Source organism: Leuresthes tenuis, unplaced genomic scaffold (assembly GCF_036924035.1).
Source record: "Leuresthes tenuis unplaced genomic scaffold, fLeuTen1.0.hap1 SCAF_10, whole genome shotgun sequence".
NCBI classification, from domain to species: Eukaryota; Metazoa; Chordata; class Actinopteri; order Atheriniformes; family Atherinopsidae; genus Leuresthes; species Leuresthes tenuis.
In genome coordinates this window covers 7,050,361-7,077,626 of record NW_027325364.1, presented here as the reverse complement: position 1 = coordinate 7,077,626, position 27,266 = coordinate 7,050,361, and the positions used below count along the sequence as shown (strand labels likewise).

General features: G+C 37.4%; 2 protein-coding genes and 1 long non-coding RNA gene across 5 annotated transcripts; 2 read left to right on the top strand and 1 right to left on the bottom strand.

Annotated features, from left to right (window-relative positions):
• Positions 1 to 659: 659 nt before the first annotated feature.
• On the top strand, positions 660 to 2,121 carry LOC140315776 (uncharacterized). Its single transcript, XR_011917294.1, has 3 exons — positions 660 to 704; positions 806 to 889; positions 2,028 to 2,121. It is a non-coding gene; the product is annotated as an uncharacterized lncRNA (long non-coding RNA).
• A 2,359-nt stretch (positions 2,122 to 4,480) lies between these two features.
• On the bottom strand, positions 4,481 to 9,900 carry sri (sorcin). The gene is made up of 8 exons (XM_072393749.1): positions 9,681 to 9,900; positions 8,404 to 8,448; positions 8,159 to 8,228; positions 7,967 to 8,010; positions 7,260 to 7,407; positions 6,437 to 6,550; positions 5,887 to 5,945; positions 4,481 to 4,879 (listed from the first exon to the last, which is right to left on the bottom strand). The coding sequence occupies exons 1-8, from the start codon at positions 9,735 to 9,737 to the stop codon at positions 4,853 to 4,855; spliced, it is 564 nt and encodes a 187-aa protein (XP_072249850.1). The 5' UTR covers positions 9,738 to 9,900; the 3' UTR covers positions 4,481 to 4,852.
• An 813-nt stretch (positions 9,901 to 10,713) lies between these two features.
• Positions 10,714 to 18,408, top strand: snrnp48 (small nuclear ribonucleoprotein 48 (U11/U12)). Of its 3 annotated transcripts, none has more exons than XM_072393748.1 (12): positions 10,714 to 11,119; positions 12,111 to 12,410; positions 13,028 to 13,097; positions 13,285 to 13,934; positions 15,390 to 15,503; positions 15,682 to 15,742; positions 16,030 to 16,110; positions 16,946 to 17,119; positions 17,270 to 17,391; positions 17,668 to 17,771; positions 17,860 to 17,979; positions 18,205 to 18,408. In XM_072393748.1, the coding sequence occupies exons 4-12, from the start codon at positions 13,788 to 13,790 to the stop codon at positions 18,287 to 18,289; spliced, it is 1,008 nt and encodes a 335-aa protein (XP_072249849.1). In that variant the 5' UTR covers positions 10,714 to 11,119; positions 12,111 to 12,410; positions 13,028 to 13,097; positions 13,285 to 13,787; the 3' UTR covers positions 18,290 to 18,408. The 3 variants fall into 3 exon arrangements, with proteins under 3 accessions (XP_072249849.1, XP_072249847.1, XP_072249848.1); XM_072393746.1 differs by having other exon boundaries at positions 13,280 to 13,934; XM_072393747.1 differs by having other exon boundaries at positions 10,714 to 12,410; positions 13,280 to 13,934.
• Positions 18,409 to 27,266: the final 8,858 nt, after the last annotated feature.

Sequence of the window (27,266 nt, the reverse complement as noted above, 5' to 3'; positions counted from 1 at the left end):
TCATTAGAACAGAGATTGTGGGGAAAAATTTTTTTTTTAAATTAATCTAAGTTTAGTAATGACGACCACTAATTCTCTCTGCAACTTACTCTGAGGTGGAAGAGAAGATTAATACCAGTATGATACAATACATTCCTTTAAAAATGGATGTTTAGCAAATGAAAAGTGCTTTACATAAATGTATTTCTTCTCACAGTAGGCATACTTAACATATGAGGGTTGGACAAAGCCCTGATATGATCCTATCTATTACTTTGAATTATATTTAAAAGGACACCCTACATTGCTTCAACACATTTCCAACATCCCATCGAAGAAGGTAAGACTTCTGAAGTAACTATTCAAGAAGGACTTCTACATGGTCATTGCTCATACAATATTTGATGACAAATGCATGACTTTACTTTGAGATGCTTTACCTATTTCCTCGGCTTTAAAGTGATGGGATTATGCTAAATTATATATTTTATGTTGAAGATTACATTTGATTTTGGAGAATTTTTTTTCAATCCCATTAAATAACACCAACAAAAACTTCTAAACCCCTTTAACTTGTATTGTCAGCTGTTTCAGAAAAATTAAACGACGAACAGATCCAGCTGTGCATTTCTGAAAACATCTTTTCTATCTTTGCTCTTTGTGTGTATTTTACAGAATTCGGGGCGTCAATTTTTTTCCAAAAGAATTTCCTCAAACCATCAGCAGTAAGTCAGTTTTTTAATGCTTGTCTGTTTGTTTGTTTTTCTGAATCCTAAACAAAAATTATTTAACACAATTGCTATGTCTTCTCTACTTATCATAACAGTTTTTAATGTCTTGTAAAATGAAGACACTTATCCTGTGTACGGTGATCCTGCATCTGGCAATCATAATATCAAAGATCAATGGAGTAAGAAACTTCTTTCACTCTTATTTGCAAAGTAACTGCAGTGTTTTAACACTTGGATTTGTGGAATCAATATTATTTACCTGGGAAATCCCATTAATCTTTTTGAGATTTTCTTGGCATTTTTGCCGTCTTCAAGACTTTCTTGGCATATGTTATATTGAGTTTCATTCAGAGATTTGTATCACAGCCACTCCAGTATTGGATGTATACTGTAGGTTATTTTCAGTCTGAAAGGTGACAGCTTCAAATATAATAAGATCAGAGTCAGGAGTTTGCACTCTGCAACAGGTTTGTTTCACTTGTATTAGTGTATTTTCACTGTCATTCAATCTGTCTCTCTGAAGCTGTCACTGATAAGGTCACACATAGCAGGGTTCTGCCACTATCATGCTTCACTGTTGGGATGTGTCAGTCAGATGATATCCATCAGACATACTGTTTGAATTTCCAAATTAGAATAACTTGTCCTATCAAACTGGACCGAAACTTACCTGGTGCTAATGCTATGTGATTAACTTCTGGCAGGCTTTCCTACATTTTTAGCCATAATGATCTGTTTGATGATGCCCTGCTGAAATTATCATCTACCTGGCAGGTTCTCCCATCCTTACAGAGGCCTTCTGAATCTCTTTTAAGGCATTTTGGTTCTTTCTGGCCAACCTATCTCTCACTCTGCAAGACACTACAGAATTTCTAGTGGTTTTTAAACAAGTCCCAAAGATAATCAGAGCAAATGGGATGCAGCTTATCACAATTTGGAACACTGATTCTCTATATTAGTATCATCAGGATACTGAATGTAGATTTAATGCCAGAAGATTTAATTGTGAACTAAAAAATATCTAAAAAAGTCTTTAAACTAAAAAAGTTTAAAATCAATCTACACATAATTCTTTTTTTTTTTAATTTCTAAACCACTGGACTCCAGTCATTGTCTAAGTTAAAACTAAATTACTTCTGAAATCATTTAAAGGCTTTAGACCTGCTTTTTGTTTTACTTCAGAAGATGGTAGAAAAGATTTCACTCAGGACAGCTTTCAGGGTTTCAACATTTGGGATTTTAAAACTATTATCAGTAGAAATATGTTCATTGATCGGTTTTTCAGTAGGCCTAAATGCTGTTTTCTTCTGCTTACAGTACACATTTGGAGATATTATTTCTTTTAACAGAAAGTGTATCTGCGATACAGCGATGTACAAACACTTTGCTGTGTATGTGGGAAATGCCACTTTAACGGCTAATAAAACAGCTGATCAAGACATATTTCATCGTGTAGGTAAGTATTGGTTAAACTGAAAATGCAAGTGGGCATGTTCACTATATATATCGTATCTGGCAAAAATATGGATGATAACTGGGAAACTGTTTAGTCAGCTCAGTTAAAAGAAAAAAAATAGATACATCTTGTGGACTGATGAAGTCACAAACTGAAAATATTAGGCTGACATACAGTTATGGTATCTCTCTGTGCAGAAATCCAGAAATGTCTTTGCTTTATATTGGTTAGATCTGTCAACTTGTTGCATTCTGCTTCCAACTTGGTTGAAAATACAGGAAGTCCCAAAGGAGCTGACTGTGTTTTTGGTGAACTGAAAAATGAAGAAAATCCCCAACAAGACAATTACCTGGAGAATCAAAGGCTAGTGACGAAAAAAAGTGATGATGAGATAAAAAACCACATCCTGGATATGCTTAAAAACTGTGGTAATTACAATGTCATAACCAACAACTGCGAACATCTTGCAACTTATGTGCGTTATGGAATATCAGTTTCAGAACAGGTATGTGGCTAATATATACTTTATTCTCTCTTATGCTTGCAATTGTCTGATTCAAGCAATATGTTTATGAACAAAATTTTAAATCATTGATGTTGCTTTTCATCGTCATGAACAAACACTATGATTGTGAAGGGAACTGTATGGTTCAGGCAAAAAAAATACAATTTACTATTGTATGCCATATTGTGTTGGTGCAATTTTAGTGTTTAAAACCACCACAGGAGGACATGTGATTGCATAATAATTCCTAATTATCCGTGGCAACATATACTACGATCTATTAATGCTTCTGTAAAACTCTAATTAGTTTGTTTTATTCACAGCGTGGCACCATTGCAGGGGCTGGTTGCAGGATGGCACAAGAAATATGCAAGAAGATACAGGCCTCGATACATGGTAATGCAGAAAAAGCTGTGCGAGCTTGTTCAGTCTGTTCAGTTTCTGGCTGAGAACTACTGGACGATTCTGTTGTCCTGCATTTTTCTTTCATGTTGTGACTTAACACAACATGAAATCTTATTATAAATAAAACAATGAGCATGAACTATCTCGTATTTTCTTTTAGAACTGTTCTATGTATGCTACAGTGCTTAAAGAGTAAACAAGACATTCTAGTCTGAAAACCAACTTTACAGCGCTCAGTGGGATTTTGAATGGGGGAATAAAACAACATTTGGTGATTTTAAGTGGTTTCCTAAAAGTAAGTTTTCCTGCAGAATACAAATTTACAAACAAAAATAAAACACCTGACTTGACCATTAAGGTACAACCTAAGAAGACATGGCTATAACGAGTAATATTTTTTGTACTGTATGTCAGAACAAAACTAAGCCATGATGTTAAAAGCACTAAATAAAATAGTGATGAGTTATAGATCACAATCATGTGAGTGGCACCCCATCACTCAATCCTGTATGATAGAAAGATTATAAGACTTCAAGCGTGGAGCCTCCAAAAAGCTTGGAGTTTGTCCAAATCCATTTAAAAGACTGAAGGAAAATACTCTCAAAGTAAAACTTCTGGCAGACCTACAAGCTCTATTTTTTTATGGAGATCAAGGGCTAAATGCATGAACCTGTGCGTAGTTTTACACCAAGGCAGAATTGTACATACATTTATATAAAAAAATCTAAATTTATTTATATAAATATATATATAAATAATCACTGCCAACATACTCTGAGGCTGATGTTGCTAGCTTAATTTATCACCCATTTGTAGGTCAGGAACATAACCCAGAAGAAAACCCTACAGTATTACAATTTGTTAAGTTGCTCTTTAGGCAGAGTTACACAGTTAGGATGACAGAAACTTCATATTTGAAAGTGCTGTCATTTTCATAAAATAATATTTTCCGAACAAGTAAAGTACAACCATGGAGTTGGTGGTAATGATCGATAACATCCAGAATCAGACTTTTTAAGAGTAATGTATAGAGTAACATATTTCTTTGATAACAGGTCACTGGCCAAACCAGCTCAGAAAGTCACGTTCATCTTTATTGATGCAGGTTTTTCTCTCACCCCTAATGTTCCAGGTTAATGTCCATCTCCTCTGTGTCTGAATCTGACAAAGCTTTCTAGCTGTTGAGTTTTTCTTCCTTCTTTTACAAATTCCTTGCTCAAAGAGTATTATTTGTTTTATCTGTATCTTACGATCTAGTATTATAAAGTGTTTACCTCACAAAGTGCTTCGAAATTATCTAAAAATAACTAAATAAAACAAAATTAAACTTTATAATTTAGCATCTGCTTTTTAAGAGTAAAGAAGACAAAAGATGACAAGCATTATCGGATAAATAAAAGCCAATTACCAGTAAAAACTATTATGTTTTATTAGTTTCATACATGTTGACAGTGATTTGCTGGAAAACACTACAAGCTGAAATTTCTCTCGCACTAGAATGTTGTAGATATAAGGGTTATTATATTTTCCAGTATACAGGAACTCAAGTGTTTGTCAGTGGTATAGCCTCATGTTATTAGTTTGTTACAATAAGAATTGTCTTATTTTAAAGAAGAGAGTTTAAAAGAAGCCAGTAAAATGGAATGTGACATTTGGACCTGGTCTTTACAACAGTGAGTGAAAGTAGAAAGTTAAGAAAAAAAAAAAAAAGACATGATCTTCATGAAAAAGAATAGAAAAGACTGGCGCGGTCCCACTGTGTGGTGTTGTCCTTCTTCATATGCTCATGGTGACCTGGATAAACTGGAGAGACAGAGATAAGATGTACAGTGTTACTGTGCAACGCCCAATGATCAGGCATCAAGCTGCCTCGAGTAATTTCCAACACAACTTATATCAGGACAAAACTGCCAACACAACAACATTACGGCACTGCAGTAGTGTTGCACTTTTAGAAAGAGGAGAGTGAGTAAATCTGTACCAGCTGGATTTAAACAAGTAATCCTGCAGCTAATGATTTGATTAAACTATCACGCGTTTCTACAACATACCGTTTAAAAAGGTGGATGAAACAAGACTCCCCAGAGGTGAAGCTCAAATGTCACTAAAAGGGAAGCTGCCATGTTTAGCTGAGGATTTTCCAAAAGTACCCATGACAGTCCGAAAAAGCATCAGATGGAAGATTTTAAGGTCAGCAGGTTGCTCTCATATTTCATAAATGGTGGGACCTTGATATCTCGGCTTTATCCAGGCACAGTGATGTGAATGTCATCAACAGAAGATGGCAGAGAAAGTATTTGCCTTCACATGACGAATCTTTAAGTAAAATCTGTGGTCTCTACTGACTAGAAAAGTTCTAATATGACTGAAATAAATATTCTAACAGACAGAGAAATGCCAACAGAGCCCAAGCTTCTGCTCTGCTTACATTTCATGATGACATTGATGCTCAAGAATAAACTTTCACCAGCCAATTAGCATCATTTAATATAACTTGAAAATCTAATCTGAACCTTTTTTTTGGTTCAACAGCAACAGTTTGGAACTGAGGCGACCAAACTACAAAACAAACACCCATTTCTATTCTTTCTCTGAGGAGATGCATTCAACAGTTGTCTGTTGCTGATTGTTTGACAGCTAAGCATAACATCTCCTCACATAACCAGGACCATCATAGTTTTAGAGCATGCTGCTCTGATCAGTTATCAGAAGCTTGTTGTTTTGTTGAACAAAGTACAACCGACACAGTTTTCAGCAACATAACAGTTTGAGAAAATGGCAAAGAAAACGTCTCTGTTGTGAAAACTTACGTCATCATACTGAAATGAGGCGTTTCCACTTTGGCTTGTGTCCCTCCTCCGGAACTGATCTGAAGACGCACAAACACATTGGAAAAAAGCTCATTTATGAGTCGCAGTACAAATTTCATAGCTGACGTTGACCAATAATCTGATGGCTCAGTCTGCTGGGACGAAACTTGAGTTCTAAGGGTGACTGTTCGCCACATGATGCAAGTGTAACTGTACAGAGGTGGTATATGGAAAGTTTTGCCGCAGACTCATGAAATAAAGCTACAAAGTCAAAAGTTGCTTTCTCATTTTCATGTCTTTGACTTTAACACCAGAAATATTTGCTTCAGAAGACAGTCAGCTAACATAAGAGAGGTCTCAGTGATAAACACATTCTGCCAGCGGACAAGCTGAGTTATCAATGACCCATAAGAAGAAGGCAAACTGGTTAAAGAAGCTGAAACAGATAATTTACTGATGAGAGCTTTCGGTGTGCTACTGAGCTGCATTTAGCAAACTTTTTTTTAAAAACACTGTTCATCAGATCTCATGCATTTCTTAAACAACTCACCAGTCAGGGCGCGCAGTCTCACGCTGCAGTTCACAAAACCATCAAAGGGGATTCTGCCACTAATGCTGTAGCGCTTCATGATGCAGTTCATAGCCTGAGGGCTGAGATTGTAACCTGCACGGACACACACGTTGTCCAGAAAAGAACAACAACAGTTCTTACAGAAAGAAATCATTAGATTACAACAAGTTTAAATTTATATTCAGCACTGAGGAATCTTTAATAAGAATTTCAAAAAGGCAAAGCAGCTCCCCAACAACTCTGAATTAAATTAAATGGATATGACAAATAGACGGATCGAAAATCTAAATGGGAACAAACTATTATGAAGGAGTTGCAAACTTTAAAGCCAATTTCCAAAGTCTACAGTAATTAATGAAAGAAAGGTGAAGAAAACACAACAAGAGAAATAGAGTAAAACATCCCATAATTAAAAAAATAATAAAGAGTGTTGTTTTTGGAAAAATAAATAAATAAATCACAAACCTTTAGATACGGGGGGGTTTCATTTATAGAGTTACATGAACTTAAAAATATAAGGAAATATAAATAATCCTTTGGCTGTTCTTGTGTTATGAGAAACTATAAATATTTTTATAACGTGAAGTTTGCATTCACAGTTTAAAGCAGTTTAGAGCAGCCCTTCCTGACTGAGATGCAGTTAGGGCCAAGTATAAAAACTGTGGTCATTTTATAAGACTATAACATTTAACAGCTTCAAGTCAACTTTAGATTGAATCTTTCAAAGAACAAAGACCATCAAACTGAAACTTACCTGAAATTACGTCAGTTTTGCACAAGAAAATTTTCATTTTGAACATACCCATGGATGCAATGGCCTGCTGCAGCTCATGGCCCTCTACTGTCCCACTGCCGTCCCTGTCAAACGATACGAAGCTCCCCTTCCAGCCGTTCAGAGCCTGCCACAGCTCCTTGAACTCATTAAAGCCCATGGTCCCTGACATGTCCCTCTGAGAAAACAGTCAAGGACCTCTCACTCGTACATAGTTAGTCTTTACTTGACAAAACAAATTATTAACATCATTTCTCTATGCTCGTGATGTTCTTTGTACAGCTCACAGCAAATTATGACTATACACTGCTATATATATATGCAAACATCATATCATATCATTTTAAAGGCTATACTCATTCAATTCCTGAAAGTAAATAGGACAAGACTTACTAAATTACAGATCAAATTTAAGACTTTGGAAAGTCGATGTCACCTTTTTATGAAGATGTTTCTTCACTGTTTGCAGTTTGTTTACTCATAGCCAGGCCACCTCCCACTCAGTGTTAGAAGGACATCCACATCCTCTGACCCCGTTGCACTAGTGGCAGCCTGCTGCAGCAGCTCTGGTAAACTGCTGCAGTAGGCGGTAAACTTGAAAAGTTTACCGTTTGAAAGAGGTATGCTCGATATAAGAGCACATAACTGGAACTCTGACTTTTGATAGTGACATTTGATGAAAGAAAATCATGAAGTTACATTCAATAAAATCACTGAATCTAATAAGTAAAGGATACATCCAGCATGTTGATCATCAGTTTGCATGTCTCCAGGCAGAAGGCTGTGGAGGGAGAACACACACAAGTCAAGACCGTGTCCACACACATACAGGCAGATCAAGAAATAGAATTCAAACATCAGAATTAGGTGGTTTGGAGAATGTTGCATTCAGTAAGAACTATATATTCAATAAAAGCTGTTGATCCTACGTTGATATGAGCCAGAGATGCCTGATTGTGTGAGGCAGCGCTGCAGCTCGTCTGCTGAGATCTGTCCATCCTGACAGTTTCATAAAACAGAAGGAAAGGCAACACACGATAGAGTAAAAACAAAGTTTTACAGAAGCTGCAGTACCACGGTGTTCCCTGGCAGAGCAGTGCATGAGTTCAAGGCATGCTGTGCATCAGGTGAAGATATAACCAACTAGGTTTGCTACTTTACTCTGTTTTCTTACCTGTCCCGCCACTGCAGAAAAATATCCATAGAGAGGATCTTGTTGCTGAGAGTCAAAAAAGAAATATGTAAGTCAGACATTAAACCAGCTTATTGGAATTATTATCGTCCGCTATAAGAAAAGAAAGAAAAGCAAAGCAGCAAAACATTATTTATTTATTTAGTCATATTAGTTCATTCATTTAAATTTTACTCTTGAAATGCTGTAAAAGAATATGAAATTGCTGTAATTATTTAACCCAGAACTACAACTATTCTGCGATGAAAAAGAAAAACTCTATAATAATTCTCACAATTTAGTTAAGCAAAGATATACATCTTTACCTGTTTTGCCTTTTAACTACGGTAATAGGAATAATAAATCCATTCTTAGCCTAGTTGCAACTTATTTTTTTCATTCTATCAACTCATCAGTTAAATAACTAAAAGCTTTTTCTCTAAAGATGAGAAACCATCAACACTTGAAATGATTCAGCTGATTATCATGCTATGTAGACCTCATAAAGATGAACCCCACCCTGCCTCACCCCCAAAACTTATTGTAATATGACTGTAATCAGCTCAGTAAATATTACCTCAGCACTAAAACTGCACAAGATATCTACCAGAATTAGAGAAAGAGTTCAAAGTTCAAAATCTATGGATTTACTACTACACCAAAAGCAAAATGCACTGTACTATGATATTATTTCACTATACTACAACAGACATTAAATCTACTTACATACTTCAAATTTACAGGCAGCTTTTGCTGCTATAATTGTCAAGATTTCGATAACTCAAAGTTAGAAATATGACACATACAGTTTAACTATCCAACACAATATTTTATATAAATCATCTCTAGTTCATTCAACCACTTTTAAGATTAATGCTTCAAAATGTTGCTTGAATAACATTTGATACTTATGATCTTTTTTGGGTCCAATTTGCAATATCAGAGTGTGTATACACGCTTGTAATTCTACTTTTACTGACAATATGTTAATTTTCCCTCCACCATTACCTGGACTGTCACATTGAAAAGCTTAACGTTATGAGGTCCATGACAGCAAAGATAGTTTTCTTACAACGAGCTACAATCATTCATTATTTCAGATTGAATTTGCTCGATGAAAGTCCCGAAGACATTCGCTGTGTGTCTTTGAAAACTGACCACTTAATTTCAGTCCACCTGATCTGACTTCCGCGTTGTTTCGACAGCATGCCCACCTGGACCCAGGAGAACATCTAACACTAAGAACGCATCCCGTTTTAACCGATATTATGATTTCCTACCATTCCAGGCATTCCTGGGACTCCACCGGGCGGTGCTCCGTATCCGGGATACGCCATTTGATAAGTGTGTCAGAACCGACAAAACGAGGAAGTTTAATCGAAATGTGGCGTTCTTCAACCAAACCAATAAAAGATGTGATAAAGAAGTAACTCGGGACTTAAACGGATAGATCTAAAGTCACTAGGCTATCAGATGTCCCGTTTCCCGTTTCCCCGTTTCCAACGCTGCATTCTGATTGGATGCCAGAAGTCACGTGACTGAAAGTATTTAATCAACCACTCCCTCAAATACGCTGGATGAAAAAACATACATTTCTTTGAGCAATAAAGTAATGCATACTTGAATTATGAATTATTGATTAACACCAAAAATATATGTATTATGGATAGTGTAGTTTTGATGCACTCAAATGAACAAAGAAGCCAGGACATAATAACAGCCGGCATGCCTGGAGGTATGCTGTAATGAAACTAAAGATGTGCATTAGGTTTAAAGTGCCCCACCTTTTTATCCGAAAAATAATGTAATTCAAAACTCGTTCTATAATTACAAAGACTTTCCAAGAGAGATCACAAGGATCTTGATGAATAGTTCCTGCTCTTTGACCCTTGGACAAAGATTAACAACAAGCTGATTTTACACAATGTGTGATACAGATAACAGAACTATTGCCCTGTTTATGATGGAGATGTTAATGTAATGTAATGTATTCCCACAACTATAAAGTTGAAAGAAGTTAGTGAAGGATATTGCAATGACTTGTGATTGAATAGAAGAGGTTGCATTAAGTGGAATATACAGCATATGTATTCCTAACTAAAATTAGTTGAGATGAAAAAAGCTGATTTCCTTTTTAAATTATTATATTTACTGTTGCATCAATTACAACAGTGTTACAAATGTAGGGTATGTTGATCAACTAGCAGAGACATAAACATTACGTGCTAAAATAAATTCATTCCTATTTTATTTGTTTGAATTCAAGGTAGCCTCAAATCTATTTGGGTTGTTTTTTCTTAAAAAATCCAATCACAGGGATGAGAAAACACAAAAATGATCCTTTAATTTAAAACATGACATCAGTAGCTGAGGAAACTTGTCCAATCAGCTTATTCTCTGATGACACATGCAGTCACTCCTTCTGTGTCCAACTCCAGTCCAAAAAAACGCAGTCAGAGGCTTCATCATTCGTTTCATGGGCAGAGCTGAAAGAAAGAGATCGTCCATTTTATATCACACTCTCTCTTGGAGGGAACTGAAGACCAAGTCTGAGCTGGAATGTACAGATTGAAACCTAACTGTTGGGTTTGGTCATTTGGACCTCCAACGGGTCGCATTCCTCAAAATTCAAGAAGCATTGCTTCAGGCATGCTGAGCAACCAAGAGGAAGAGGAGGAACAATCAGAGGATTTTCCTGCTGCGTGTCACCACACCATGGGTAGGGATAAATAAGATGAGATGAGATAAGATAAGAAAGCATAGCTATACAGTATATATTAATAGAAAATTATATAAAATAAAACAATATAAATGGAATATAAAAGGCTGATCTCATTGTAAGTTGAAAATAGTATTTTTCAGTTAAATATAATTAAGAAACTATAAGAGTTAGAATTTTAAAAGTGGGATTATTTGATGTATTCTCCTATTGCATACTATTAATATATTTCAGTGATGTTTGATAATCTTTGTCATTTCAGTTTATTCACCAACAGTTATTTCTGTGCTTGACCACCTCTATATCTCTTCTGAGGCTGCTCATTACTGGTTACAAAGAGTCGGTCCACTTATGCTTGTATCTCAATCATTGCTGTGTAGGATAAAAAAAGGAAGGCCTGGTCTTCCCTAGCAACAGTAAATGTCCCCTTGGTTACCTCAATGTATCCCACTTATTTTTACATCAAATCCACAGTCAATCAGAGCAGACCCCACAATTTTCTGACTCTTGGCATCTGAGCTTGGGAAGGCTGCCTTTTTACCACTTTGAATCTTATAAAGCCTTGGCGATCTCATGCAGCTCAACTGATTTAGTTTTAAATGTGTTAAATATCGCTGACAGTTCCTAATGCTCTCAGTATGTGCTGGTGCAGTAATTTTATTGTTGGTACCTTGAAGCCTTACATTTCCTGCTGTGCGCGCATGCGTACTCTGTGTGTGCATTTGTGCCAGTTAGAGGTGCGGACTGTTGATTGTATTTTTGTCCAAGCCCAGCAGGTCACTTCAGCAGGCACAGGAAACAGATGGATCAGACATATGATTCAGCGGTGATGAGCAATCCCTCTGCATTGATCAACCATGCATGTTTGGGTTGTTGATAATTGTGTATGAAATAAAATAACTTTTTTTATATGATTTGCTCAGCAGTTTTTGTCCACGATGACCATAGTCACTGCCTGATCATATTTTTCCTGTCTCGCTTTTACCTTCAGTTAGTGATGACATCATCGGTCAGGCTGCTGATGCTCAGTGGTTCACCTGTGGACCTTCTGTCGGCTCACTGATCCCCGCAACATCTGGCCTGACTGAATGTAACCCAAGTGTTCATTCATCGCAGCATGCGATAACAGTGATTGAAGCTGATCAGAGGGAAGTATCGCAATATTTCATTGAAAGTTCTTGCTGGGAAGACCCAAGAATGGAAACCCACAGATGTGTAGGTGTTTATCAGCAACGGAAACCAGAGGATTTGGATCCCTGCTGTGCAGCATCTCCATTAATTTATTGTGGAGGTGAGTGTCATTGAGTTCAGTTTTACCATGATGTACCATCAAATCACAACAAATGTCATCTCAAGGCACTTCAAAGATACAATCTAATTCAGGCCAATTACAATCCAGTACATTGTAACACAACTGCAATTCAATCAAGTCAAATTAATTAAATTAAAATTTCCCTTTGAAATGCAGGGAAATATAACACAAATGAACAAAGGTAGACAGTTTAGTAAAAAGATAAAAATCACAGATGTTTTATGTATACAGTACTTATATAAAGGTACTTTATGTTCCATCCATGGCATCTGCAGAGTCTGCACATGCACGTTGCATATGATGATTGATGGTCCTGTTTGTTTGTATTTTTTCTCTGGTTTGTAGCTGGAGTTTGATGGCATTAATTGCTTCACGGTCAAACACAATAAATACTTAATTAATACCAATTAATACTTTTGACCATCCATCCTTTGATGTTTAACCTCATTTTTCAGTTGTTTACACTTTACCATAATACTTTTTTTTATTAATTAAACAATCAATAACCTTTGATAATTTGAGTTTGTGTCCCATATTGAGCACTGATATTGAGTTTAAGGGTAATTGCAATAACATTCTTTATTTGATTCATGCAGTGACGAGGAACGTAGTGGTAGGAGTGGAAGTAGTGGAGGAGGTTGCTGTTGAAGACACTCTGGAAGTAATGTAAGTACTGTGTAAATTAAAATTGATGGTAATCGTACCACTACAAAAGATTTTCCCATAGTTTAACTTCTACACAGACTTTTTTCTGATAAAGTATTTCATGTCAATTTATACAAACACAACAACATATGGAAAATTTAAATTTAAAATTTAAATAAAAGCCTCTGCTTTTTTCTTTGCAGAACAGAAGATGTTTATGTTGAAGGTCTGATGGATTTTGAGGTTTTGCAAGATGAACAGCTATACCCCACATGAAACCTGCATTAATTTCATCATGTTCTGGTTTCTGCACTGAAAACAAAGATATTATGCACATATTTATCTGATTTATTTTTGTTTTATAAGTATATTGTTCATTCTTGTCATTGTATAATGTTCATTCTTGTCTTGTTGTATTTTCAAACAAAAAAAATCATTGTCATCTATGATCAATTAAAAAAAATGCTGTTTAACTGCTGTTTCTTGTTTTTCAGTATTAAATTATATCCTTTACTATAATCATCCAATCACACTATGCTCAAACCATTTACAGCCACTAACTTCAACTACCAGCCTGCATTGCTTCCCCATTACGCGCCAGCATCTCTACGTCATCATCACGCGCAGAAAATGGCTTCCCTTGTTGCGGTGCAAATTCATCACCGCTGATTTCGTGTTACAGTCGTTGTTGGTTTGGATAAAAACGCTACCATGTCGGATTCACTACAATCACAAACTCCCCAGGAGCGTCTGGGCTGTCTACAGGAGCTGAAAGAATTCACGGAGAAGTGTAAAAAACAGCTTCACGACATATTTGAAACGCTGGGATGGTCGTTGGACTACAAAGCTCCCAACCAGGTAGCTTGAAGACAGTTGCATTAAATTTGAGTTGTTTTTTTTTTTTGGTTGAACATTTAAACAAAAAGAACCTGACATGTTTTTTGTAACGTAATTGTCTTATATTATTTGTACATACAATAAACCATTATTATTATATATGTATTTGTCATTATTATTCGGTGATTCTAAACTGCAGAGTGAACATGAATGTTAACGATTGAATCGAAACGACTGAAACTGAATATAATCGTAACAGGAGAAGAGAAGTTAAGTGTCTTCAAGAACCAAGAAAATAAGCCAAGTTGCGGTTAATTTAGGTACATTTACACAATTTATATAATGTAGGTTTAAAGCTGCATTGCGTAACTTCTGTCGCCCCCTCGAGGATTTTTGAGTTATTACAACGATGCGACCGACACCTCAATATGACTTATGGCCCGGTGTAACCCGCGCCTTCCCTCCCCACCGCTACCCCTCCAACACCATAAGCGATTCAACAATATTTTTATGCTTTTTTTGAAGAATAACAGTCGATGCAAAAAATGAAAAATGGACTCTTAATCCAGCAGTATCAGGGCAACTCTGTCCAATCTCCTCCTCCAGGGCTCTCCATCGAGGAAAAACTATGCAAATTCTGGTTAGTCTTCTCCTTTTGTCACTCTCTCTCTTCGCAAACAGACCTTCTGCTGAACGGGAAGTCCTTTTCTTTTTGGTGCGATCCATTTCTGAACCTCTTGGTCACTTCTTCGGGTTCTCCGCCATGTTGCTTCTAGCAGCGTTCTCGTCCCCCTCCATTCTCATTGTGAGGTAAAACCAAGTAGAATGCATCATTTCCTGTGCGCCAGCGCAGGAATTTGGCCCCATGACACTAAATGCAAAAAGGAAAAATACCATGAGGTGTTAGAGGAGCCGAATGGCTTAATCAGCATTGTATCATCTCCTCTTGTAGTGGCTTGGGTGAAACAGATATTTATAGACAAGTAGAAGTAACGCACTGCAGCTTTACATTTTTCTTTTCATCTGTTTGGTTTAGTCCCCAGATATCCATCCTATTCAACCCCCCATGTTTTGTATATTTGTAATATTGAGTTTCTTAAATGGTGTCATGATCAGTCAGCTTTCCTGGATGATTTGCTATTTACTTCTCTAAACTCGTAAAGTGTGGTTTCAGGATGTCATTTTATTTGGTCCAACTACCGATATGTTGTACTTTTTCCTATAAAAGGCTTTCTGTTTGCATCTTACATTGAAATGTAGCTTACACAGCATTTTCAGAATGTGTTGCAGCTGTGTGTTGATATGAAAGGGTCCAAGTTTACCTGCGTTAGATGGCTGACGTACACAGTACGGAGCCATTCTTCATATGAAGAATGAAATACAGAGAGATTTATTTTTTCAAATTTTACTTATATTTTTACAGTGTGAGTAGAATTACCAGTTGTTAATTTTTCCTTTCTTCTGGTGTGTTCTCAGGAACCAATGGAGCAGTGTCCCTACGACCCAGGCCACAGAGTCCCAGTAAGGACTATGGAGAAACACAAAGCCTCCTGCAGGCTTCGAAAAATGGGCTACTCAGCGGAAGAGCAGGTAACAGTCATTGCTACAGTTTAATGCAAGAAAAAGCAACAATGTCCCAGCATTGGATATTCAGACAGAAACATTAAAGTTCTTGCAAAATAGCACGGAAAACAGACTGATAAATCCTTTTTAGACACAGTGAAGTCCAGTGTTGGTGTGGCAGTAACATTTTGTAACTATTTTGCAGGCGGAGATGTATGATCCCTCTGTGTGTTACGAGAACAGCAACATCAGAAGCTTCACAATGGGTGAGTCATTGTGTTGATGACGACCGGCCTTCATCATCTGAAGTTCAGACAGTCAGATGTTTCCAAAAGCTTTTGTAGTTTGTATTCCTAAAATCACACATTCGATTCGGTTTAATCAGGAATATTTGGACATTTTTACCTTGTTTGACCGTAAACACCATGAAATAAGCCCTTGTGATGAAATATGAAAACTTGTTTCTAAGGCAAATTTTTTTTTAATTATGTTTGTTTAAATGTAAAAACTTTTTTGTTGATAAATTAAACAGAATATTCTTTCCCTAATGCAGATAAATCCACCCAGCACCAGGTGATCTTACAGGCAAGATCTGCAGCACCACTGATGAGGATGGAAGGGGTCTTCTGGCAAGGTATCGGCTCATTTTAAGAAGCTTCATTCTAAACAGTTTGTTACAGATGCTCTTGTCTGCCACCCCGAACCAAGATGCACCCTGCAGCTGCCTTTACACTACAGGCCAAGTAACTCCACTAGATGTCACTCTGCTGTTAAACTAATCAGTATGTTGCAGAGCTCTTTAAGCTCTCTCAACTGTCAATGCTAATAGTAATCTCAGTTTAAGAGGGACATATGCAGTTTTTAGGCCTTTCTTTTATACAGGATTTGTGCCTTCATTTGATGTAATTTTCTTTCTGGTGTCCTATTGTGTAATCCGTGTGTTGTGTGTTCTGTTCGCAGCAACAGGGGTGAGTATTAGAGAGGAGATGGGCTCTAGAAAGTTCTGCTGCTGTGGTTCAGGCTTGCCTGATTACGTGCAGTATCCTTTTAATGTCATATCCTTTCAAACCACAGGGCTGGGCTGCTGGATTCTCATACTCGCATATGCACACAAACACGGCTTTCCCTTTACGTGCCGGGGAAAGTCCAGACGGTGCATTTAGACTGTCAATTTAATTTACACTGAATGTGCAAAATGCCAATGTAATATCCACAAAGTCTTCTCTAAAGCACCCTACTTAAATGTCAGGATTACTTGCTGACAAAAGCTTGTACAGTAACTAAAACAACACTGAACAGCAGCGGATAAATTAAAGCACTGCTGCAAAGTAATGATGATCAATGACATGTCATGGACACGTGTACTTTTGACTAAATCGAGGTGTGTCTGTAAATATATATAAAACAACATATCAGGCAGATGAGTGTCTGTCATTTGTCTGTGTAAAACCTTTGTGGTTGTTCATCAGGTCAGTACTCCGGCCAACCTGTCGACGTGCCTCAGAACCACAAGCGAGCCGTGTGTGACCTCACTGTTGCCGACCGATTGGCTCTTTACGATCACGTGGTCAGCCAACAGAAGGAAGCAACGTCGTCTATCAACGAAGATCTTTACGTAGATTTGGTGTCCAAACTCCAAAAAGGTAAGAGTCGCACAATGTGGGGGGACTCCTCTGATGTTTGTACGGTGTAGGAAGAGATCTTCCAACAGTCTTTTGTCGGTTTGTGCAAATAATAACACTTGAAAATTAATTTAAAAATATGGATCCAGTAGCTTGTGCGTTTGCCTGCAGGTGAAGAGCAAAATGAACCGAAGAGTCACCTGGAGTTGATGGCAGAGATGAGGGACTACAAGAGGCGACGTCAGTCCTACCGAGCCAAGAATGTTCACATCACCAAGAAATCCTACACTGAGGTGGATGATAAACTGATGCTTTTGTGTTGAATAGAATCCTTTCTGGGATTTCAGTTGAATTGAACTTAATTAATTTTTTACACGTAGCTTCATCTGGGTTTTTTATTGGCTGAAAATATAATCAGTTTACCATTCCAGCATTTTTCTGAGCTTGATTAAAGTCCACATGAAGTTTGTTGAGGTCTCATTCTGTTTAATATGAATTAAATTATAAATCATTTGATTAAAAAGAAAAACAAAGAAACTTAATTTGACATCAATGTGATCACCCGGCAGGTAATCAGAGAGGTAATCAATGTCCATTCAGAAGAACTTACCAGACAATGGAAAGAAGAAGAGGATGAGGAGGCGTCGTTGAGATCTGACCAGTCCTCCCACAGGTAATGTTATGAAAGGCTCGTTAAATAAAAAAGATCTCAGATCGGATGAGTTGACCCGATAAAGACATGATTATTATGTGTTTGTCAGTCGATGGTTGGATAAAAGACGGTCAGCGTCCACAGAGTCGCGTCAATCGCACAGCAAGCGCCATCGCAGCCGAGAACGAAGCCGCAGCAGAGAGGGGAAGAAGAAGAAAAGGAAGGACAGGTGAGAGTGGACGAGTTAAGAATCTGTGCTGTGGTTCTTTTATTTATTGTGAGTTCGGGACAAGTTGAAATAATCAGTATTTATGTCAGTAAATTCTCATCTTGATCTGATTCTTTTTAACTGGAGAAGAATGAATGAATGAATGAATGCTTTTTTTATTGCGTCAGATATGTAATTTTTTTAAAGTGCATTTTGGATGTTGGAGAATATTTTTAATCTTCCCAGGGATTCCCGTTCCCCAAATAAAAACCACCACGACCAAAAGAAGAAGAAGAAGAAGAAGAAAGACAACAAGGAGAAGGAGAAGTGAGAGCGCTGGTCAACACGGATGAGAAGAGGTCGTTGTGAACCTTACTTTTGACACTTTTGGTGCCTTAACATTTAAGTGTACAAGCTAAGGGATTTTGGAAAATGTAAATGGTAATAAAGTTTTTAAACCAACAACTTAAACTTTTTGACCTTTTTGTGAACATCACGTGCACATCTTTGAATCATTTCAAACATGTTTTGTTTTCAGTGTTTTATAGTTTGATTACATGTCTGCTAATCGTGAACAGGCCACGCCCCCCTCTCCAGTGAAGATATCGTGGAATGTTGGACAGGAGTGTTATAACTGGCACACTTTCACTACAGGGTCAAAGGTCACCTTTTTGGGCTTAATTTTTGCACTGCGCCTCTTTACTCATCATTTCTGCAATTATTGAGAAAACGCTGGAAAGTGGAACACCATCAGAGACGTTATATGGCTGATTATCTGGATTTAGTTCTACACTTCATAAAAAATACCTCTGCCTGAAGTGTGCTCCTCATCATCTTACAGGATCATAGCCTGTAAAATGCTTCACACTTGCAGAAAATTATAATTAAAAACAACCCAAAAAAAGAAAAACACAAAAAGCTATAAACAACCCCAAAAATCTTGGCTAAAGATCTGAGAAATGTCCCAGATGGAATAAAGGGCGAGTAGATGCTAGAAGTAAAAGGGAAAACTCGAGTCTGTTCAGTGAGAGAATCTGGTGGCCCGGTCAGGCTGTACGAGACATTTAGCTGTCCTGGCACTGCGTCTGCTCGCCACCTTGGAATTTTCACGGTTCTCTGTATTCTGTGGTGAAACATTTCTATCCTGATGGGAGTGGTTTGTTTTTGGGTGATGAACCCTGCACCCACAGCATATGAAAGCTCTTTAAGAAGTTCTCATGTCAGCTCAGATGAACATCTATGGGAGATTAACCATTATCATCAATATGCTAAATCACGGAATATCTTTTGAATGATTGGTATTGCATTCCTCAACTAGAGCTTCACACACTTCAATGTCAAGATTGAACTGAAGCAGATCTCGTGGTAAACCCCCAACATCTTACTTAGATATTTTATACTGGGTTTTCCTTTAAGTTGTCTCCCATTTTTAATCAGTTTTATGAGGAAGATTTCCTTCACTGTGTACCAGAATGAGCAAGCTTATTTCAGACCAGTTTCCAGAACTTTCCTAATCAGTGTATATCTTCTTAAAGGGAATAGACCTACATTATATTGCTTATTATTTTTACTTGAAACCATGTAGGCCACTGGTGTTGTGGCTGGGATTTAAATTGCTCCACATTTTTAACTGTTATATCAGATTTTTCTTCATTTTTCACTTATAGACACAAGTCATGTGATGACGGTTGTTAAATTTAATGCTTTTTGCAACATGACCCATCTGCACCAAACCCTGCATCTCCCTTTCTCCATTCTGGTCTTTCTCTGCTGATGCTGGACCCTGCACAGGTATTTCTCACCCTGTTGAGAAGCAGAGAAGCAAAACAAGACTGAGAGCATCCCATCAGCACCCGGGAACCTGACGGATCCTGGACAGGCAGAGAGGAGGCAGATAGGACAGGGAGAACCATTGGAGTGACAATGCTGTGAGGTGAACTGCTCAGGGAAAGCTTAATCAGGTTGTGTTTTTCCTCATCTGTATCCTGAAATCATCCTCTTCAGGACCTGGTCTGGTCTGAGGAGATTCATTCTGCAGGACCATGGGAGCCTCCAGTGACAAGGTATGAGGAGATGGTTTGGGTTTAGCTTGTAGCCCGGCTGAGTCTGCTTCATCAAAGGGGCAAAGGTTAAGGCTTTAGTCTAGATTATCTGGCATCCAACTGGAATTAGTTCATATCTAAAAATTTTTGGAAATGAAGATAAAACAGTTATTTTGGATTGTGTGGTGATGACATGTTTCAGGTACGGTTAAAATCTGTGTGACACTTTGCACATCATTCATTTTCCAGGACAATAGACCATTAACCAGGCGCTCTCTGTTGAAATAATCAAGGCTGTGTTTAAGTTTGACTCCGCAATCTACTCAGTCAGCAAGAAAGAGCTTCTCAGGATGTCAGAAAGGAATAACATTTGAAAAACTAAACCCTTTGTCTCATCTTATTTACATAAATGTTTATCGAAATTCACATTTTCTTTTAATCGTTGATGTTTGAGCAGCAACATCAGAGGTATCATTACAAAACCCATTCATCCAACACTTATAGATCGACTTCGTTCTATACTGCCAACAAAGTCTCACCTGTGACGATATAATTCAACACTGTGTCCCTTAGAGAAATCAGATGGGACACACTGACCTCAACATTTAAATACATCAATATTTGGTCTTTGAATTGTCTTATGAAGATTATTTTCTGCTACCCATACAAAGCCTGTAATCTTTTCTTCTGTACAAGGAAGGAGCTGAGCAGAGTTTTATACTCTGAAGACATTTCTGAGGATCATCTTTGATTATAAAAGTGCTGACTTTTATTGTTTTTTTTTATAGTCACTTTACTGTCTTTGTTCTTTTTTCTTTAGTTCATAATACAGCAAAATAATTATAGGAATTTTCATCTTATGACGCACAAGTGTGAGCAAGTAAAATATGAAACAAAGCCGTGTCAGTGAAGGATGCTTCTCACCTCAGTGCCCCGGAGGTCCTGCAGTTCAGGATTATTAGTTCATTCCACTTCACCATTCTCTCAAAACTGCAGCTGTCACCAGGACCTTTTAGATATATGTCCAAACTACCCAATGCAACATGTTAAGTTACAATGCATCATGGCTGCGCCTTGTAGAAATTTGGAAAATGTTCTTGTTTGTTTGCTGTTAGTTGTTCATCTCTGATGTGCAGTTCACTCTGTGCTGAATTTCTTTAAAGTTTCTCCTTCATATAAAAAACTCAGTTACATAAAGATGCATGTTCTAGATTATTTTTGGTTTCAGAACATGCATCCATGTTTTTTCCAAAATGTTCTTTCTGACAAACTCAGTCTGAGATTGACACAAGGAAGCTGCGGTTATGGTCGAGGTTTTATCCTCCTCCACTCTCCATTTATTTTTTGATGACCTTGCATCAAAGAACAGTATGCAGCTTGTCTGGTTAAAGGTGCAGGCTTTTCCTCGGTTGGTGTTCAGGCTCACAGAGCGGCTTTAGGAATGTCAGATGAGTCTGAGAAGAGCTCAGCGGCTTTCATTCTGACAAAGAAACCTCAGTCTGTTGAATTCTCACCCAAACACCAGCTGCGTCTCTTCTGAGCAACTCAAACCCTCTGCAGCCACAGGAGAGCTAAAGATTTCTGCAAGTCTTGAAAGACTAATCTGCTTTTATATACTTATGTGATACTTTTTGATGCCAAAAGCTCTGCTCAGAGGTCAGTAGGTCCATCAGTAAAATGACCTCCTTCGTAATTCTGTAATTTTTCTTTGCAGCACATAAGATACAGTCTGATAGATGAGGCTGCATTGATGCACATGACTGCAGATGTCTTCTTTAACGTACCTGCAGCTGCATACCTGTGCTTGTGGATTTTTCTGTATCTGTGGATGGTGGTCGTTTGTTCTGTTCTTATTTATGACGAATACTCCGCTATCCAAAAACCAATGCTGTTTTACGTGCACTACACCTACTAAAACAAATATTAAATCATCTAACCATAAGAGTGGCTTAATGTTTTTTGAAACAGCTGAGTTCAGCATAATCGGAATCTAAAAGAATCTGATTATGACTGCAGTCTCTGGTTCAGACAGCTGTTATTATAACCATGGTTTTAGTATATGCACATATATGCAGTCTGAGGATGTCATCTTTATGGCTGTGACAGATTTGTTTTAAAAGCATTAGTTGTGTGTGGACAGTGATGTTTGTTTTGAAGCTGATCTAAAACTTATGTTACGTGCTTATAATGCATCTCTTATAGGTGAACCTTAGGTGTGTTTCCTTTAAATATTACATCTGGACTGGGCCTGAACCAGCTGTTAATGTTGATCAGGAGGAGTGCGAAGCACATCAAAATATCACTTAAATAGTTTTGGGTCAATAAGAAATGCTAAACTAAATCTAGGTTTATGTGACTGAACTCAGCGGCGCAGTCCCATTGGAGCAGCAGGGGCTCAGAAGATAGAGCTGTGACAGCGCACCCAGATTCTGATCTCTCAGTCAGGGGGTCAGTGGTTCAATGCCTGGTTTCTCTAGTCCAAATGTCAAAGTGTCCCTGGGTAAGACACGAGGCCCCACATCTCCTATGATGTGTTCATCAATGTTTCAATGAAAATTGAAAAAAATGGGGAATTTATGATCCCATCAATCAAAAGCAAATCATTCCAAAGGACGACCATTTATTTTTTCTTTCGTAACCCCAAAAACCCTCAGCAGTATATGTTATGATCCTGAAATGTTTTTCAAGTGTTTGAAGTTTTGTTTGACAACCATCTTAGTCGGATTAGTCTCTATTTATTCTTCATTCTGGCTGTCAAAAGTTATTTTTCTCGCCCTCTGGATACAAATCAGTTGCATGAAATGTGCACTTTCATTTATCAACAATCTTAGATTAAGATATACACATGTTAAGGTGATTCTGTGTTGGTGAGTCAAGGTGTACCTGATCTCTGCGTCTGTGTTAGTCATGTGACTGAAGACCTGTCCAGGATGTATCTCGCCTTTCACCCACAGGCGGCGGGGATAGGCTCCAGTTCTGTGTGACTACATAGGATAAAGTGACTATAGGAACTATAGAAATGGCTTCTCGTGTTCACTTGTGTTCTAGATATTTTTCAATGATAAAACATCATCTTCAAGCAATGACACAAACAATATCCAAATATCCATTATAACGTATCCACCCTAAAGAGTCCGTTTACTCCCACTGAACTGAGTACAAATGATCAACCTTGTTCAAAATTCTGTAATTATTTCATTCAAAATTACAAAGATATATGGATTTAGTTTACTTCATTAATTTTTTTATCATGAGTTCTTAGTTTGTGAGACTCAGTGGTGACTGATGCAGTTTTTTTTTCAGTAAATTGGCATCAAATTGATACCAAAAAAAAAAAGTTTGAGTCGCTGGCATAGCTGACTCAAATATCTAAGTCAAAATCTGTTTTCCCTCTAGTTGTCTGGCTGTTTGATGTCTGGGCTGCTCTGATCGTCATACCCAAATGTCATTCATATGAAATTTCTGCTGTTTTTTCTGCAGGTGCAGCTCTTCTCAAGGCTCCTTGTGCTTTTACTCTGCGTCGTCTCCTCTTTCTGCCAAGAATATTCTGGATACAACTCAGGTCAGAGCTGCCACACAATACAGCTCTTTGAGCACCACTCGTCCTACTCTAACTATTTCCAACTCATACACACTGTCTCACTGCAATCCATGCAAAATGACTGTTTAACCTATTTTTTTACTCAAGGACAAACAAAAACTGAATATTCTAGTGTTTCAGCTGCTTTCATCAGCAAATTACAGGGAGTGCTGATCAATAATTTAATAGAAATAAATCCGGTCAACACAGATGAATTTGTTAGTTTTTGCTTTATGTTTGTCCATTTGTCTTATTTTACAGCCACAGTTACTCTCAAATTACATGTTCTCATTATTTAAGTCTGTGGATTCTATTCATGCAAATTTAGGGCTTTAATCCAGGACCTCCTGCGCCCAAAGCCAAAATCATATACCTAGATTAACAAGCCACTCTCACGTTAATTCAACTAGGAAATCTGTTCTGATATTCCAATGATATTCCTCTGTGTAGGTGAGGAACGCACCTACGACCAGTCGTCTGCAGTCGACCATTATAACAACATAGCTTCTCGGCAACCAGGTGAGACCAGTGGCCCTCACAGCGAACTCTGCCTTATGATAAACCTTTAACTGAAAACTAGGACCATCTATTGTAAATACGCCGTGTGATGTCCCAGCACTAAATGTCAAAATGTTGTTTTCTCAGATTATCAGCCTGAGCCGACTCACAGCTATGAGGACCAACAGGTAGAGGAAGACTACGACCAAACTCAGGTTACCATGATCACTGAGGACGTCTTTCCTTTTGCCACCACCACCGAGTCTCACTATGCCAAGGAGGACACTGAGACCATGCAGGTGGGACTGCTGACGACTGGAGGTCTTAACTGTGGTCAGAGCTGCTCCAAAATCAGTTTTATCAAAAGAACAATCTTCCCAAAGGGGCTATTTAGTAGCTGATCTGGAGCTTTTGTCTTATCACATCACCCAACTTTGTATTTTTATTTTGAGGTTTCCCTTCCCAAGGCAACCATTATGAAAATTAAGAGTGGAGCATCTGGGAAAACCATTAGAACCGTGACAAACTCCATCTACTGATAAAGAAGATGTAATTAGACCAAAAGCTCAACACCAGTCGCTTCATGAACTTTGTAGGGAGAAGGTTTTCATGACCACTATTTCAAACATAATATCACTAATAACATTTTAATTACTGAAGAAGTCACTGAGTAGAATTTTATGAAATCAAATAGTCCTTTAAATCATTCTGCCTGTCCTGAGTCGGATTTTTTTCGCCTTCAACTGTAAATAAGTTGATCCTCTCTTCATATTGTCACAAGGAGAAGATTTATGAATTCCCAAACAAACAACTAGATCAGCACTTTCAAAGGAAATGTTGGTAGTTTCGGTCACCACATCTAGACCTATTATGTAATCTCTGTCATATGACTTTTGATGAGCCTTTCTTTGTGTAAAATGAATATTGTTGTACATTTAACAGGAAGGAAAAAGCAGAAATAGACCCAGGTTTGGTTTCCATTGCAACCAGTTACTCACATTTAGGTAAAATCCTTCTTGAAATGGGTCCTTAACACCACTCTTTAATGTAAAGAATGAATATAAAAAGAGTTGTTTGAGTTTGAAAACTTTAAGCTTCAAAATTAACTTGAAAATGAGTAGAATTAATTTGATGACATATAAACCTTGATATAAGAGCAGGTCTATTGATCTGCTTGTTTAGTCACTTTGAATGTTACAGATGTCATTTATTTTTTTGAGTAAGGTAATTTAAAGTGACATTATTTGCTTTTCTTCTGAATGACAGCTTTTATTGCCAGTTATTTGTCAGTAATATAATCGTAATGATTATAGAAAACATCTTTGAAAAATGAAACAGTGTCACTTCCGGTTATAACATTTAGGGGATAAGTTATTAGGTAACGGCTAAGTGAAACTGCAAATATTTGCAAAATTTACTTTCAAAAGTAAAGTGACAAAGAGCTTTTTGAGATAAAGTAGTTGAACAGGATCAACACGATGGACGCAAGTTAAAACAACACATTAAATAAATTCACTTTTAGGCCTCATAATGTTTTCCGCTATATATTTTAACCAGGATCCACATGATGCTATAATTCTGTGCCTCAGGTGCCGTATGAATACCCTCCAGCAGGACCCGACACCGACTCCTCCGAGGAGTCGGGGGTTGATGCTGCGCTCGGGGAGGAAGGCCCGACAGAATGCAACTGTGAACCAGGGGAACCCGGTTTTGCTGGATTCGCAGGACCAAAGGTATCAACTCATTGCATGTCATCGCTGTCATTTAAGTTATTCCACCAAAAATAAATGTGAGTGAGCCTTTTTGGGATCATTTCTTTTTACTGAAATAAAGAGATTGCTTTAGAAAATAAATGTTTACCAGTCGTCTGATTGAGCGCCTCCCTCTTCTTCGCAAGATAATCAAAGGTAGCCAGCAAAAAACTCAAGAATTCATTATGAATTTGAGTTGATGTCATCTGGATGAAGTTTTTTAGACTCCTCTGAAATATATAAATATATATATATAATATATATATATATATATAATATATAAAATAGCATGATGATAATTACAATTCATATGCTGAATTAAAACCTGAAAGATACGTCTACAGCAGGGGATTCAATGAGTTTCCTTTAAGTCTCGCACATCTGTTTTTCTATTCATTTGTTGTCCTGTGTTTATTGATTGGTGAGACAAATCGATGAGACAAAAGGCATATTTTGACATTTTTTTGATTCTGTAGCGATCGAACAGTATCCCTGGTCTGTTTACTCTGTTCACATTGTTAGAAAATGATGCTGCATCCAGTTAAACGTCCAGTCAGATTATTCCACACCTTCACCTGCTTGTAGATAAGAATGAAAACAAAGAATTAGCATATAAAAAAAGAACATAGCAGGTGTTTCTGGCTATTTGTGGCAGAATTTGCCTTTCAAGCACTGCAGGTTTGTCTTGATTTTCAGTTGATTTTTATTCCTAATCTGAGTCTTTTTGTCTGCCTGTCAGGGATCCAGAGGTCTGCAGGGTCAAACGGGTCATCCAGGAATTCAAGGCAGAGAGGTGATGGCCTTAATAATACGCTGTATTTTCATGATAATGAAAGAACCTTACCAGAGTGTTAATAACATAGCGACTGCATGTCCTGTTTTACTGTATTTTACTTGTATTTGTTGTGTGTTTAGGGTTATAAAGGAACCAAAGGAGTTAGAGGAAGAGGAGGAGACACGGGGCCAGTTGTAAGTAAACCCAATGATGGCACCGGGTACGACAGCCTTTACAGATGAGCTTATCCTCCAGGCTATCGCCAACAAATGATAATGTTATTATAATCAACACAAACGGAAGCTAAAAGCTAAAAGATTAACAGAAATGAAAATGAAACCAAATATCACACTCCTTAATTAAAAAAGGGCAAGAAAAGAAAAGAGTCAAAAAACCTAAAGCAAGAAGGAAGCAGCTAAAGGAAAGTAAGCAGTTCATTCTGCTTCTAAGCTTTAAAGAGGCTTAAAAAGTGAAAAATAGGTGAAAACTAGATTTAAACAAACAAGATTGCATATCTTACCGTTTCGTACACTTTTAGATATCAGACGCATTAAATAATAGAGTTATTTATGTTATTTATTTTCAAGTATTTTTAAAACTCTGTGCTTGTTGTGTGAGTTGCTTATGCTTTATTAAGTTTTTTATTTATCTTTAGTTTCTTG

Bases quoted from the DNA above. Each gene is read 5' to 3' on its own strand.
- sri (XM_072393749.1), bottom strand. From the start codon at position 9,737: ATGGCGTATCCCGGATACGGAGCACCGCCCGGTGGAGTCCCAGGAATG. The intron at 7,408-7,966 runs GTATCCTTTACT...CTGTTTTCTCAG, and splicing joins TGATGATCAACATGCTGGAT to AGGGACATGTCAGGGACCAT. The intron at 4,880-5,886 runs GTAAGTTTTCAC...CTGTCTCTCCAG, and splicing joins CCTCATTTCAGTATGATGAC to TTTATCCAGGTCACCATGAG.
- snrnp48 (XM_072393748.1), top strand. From the start codon at position 13,788: ATGTCGGATTCACTACAATCACAAACTCCCCAGGAGCGTCTGGGCTGT. The intron at 16,111-16,945 runs GTATCGGCTCAT...GTTGTTCATCAG, and splicing joins GGAAGGGGTCTTCTGGCAAG to GTCAGTACTCCGGCCAACCT. The intron at 17,120-17,269 runs GTAAGAGTCGCA...GTTTGCCTGCAG, and splicing joins GGTGTCCAAACTCCAAAAAG to GTGAAGAGCAAAATGAACCG.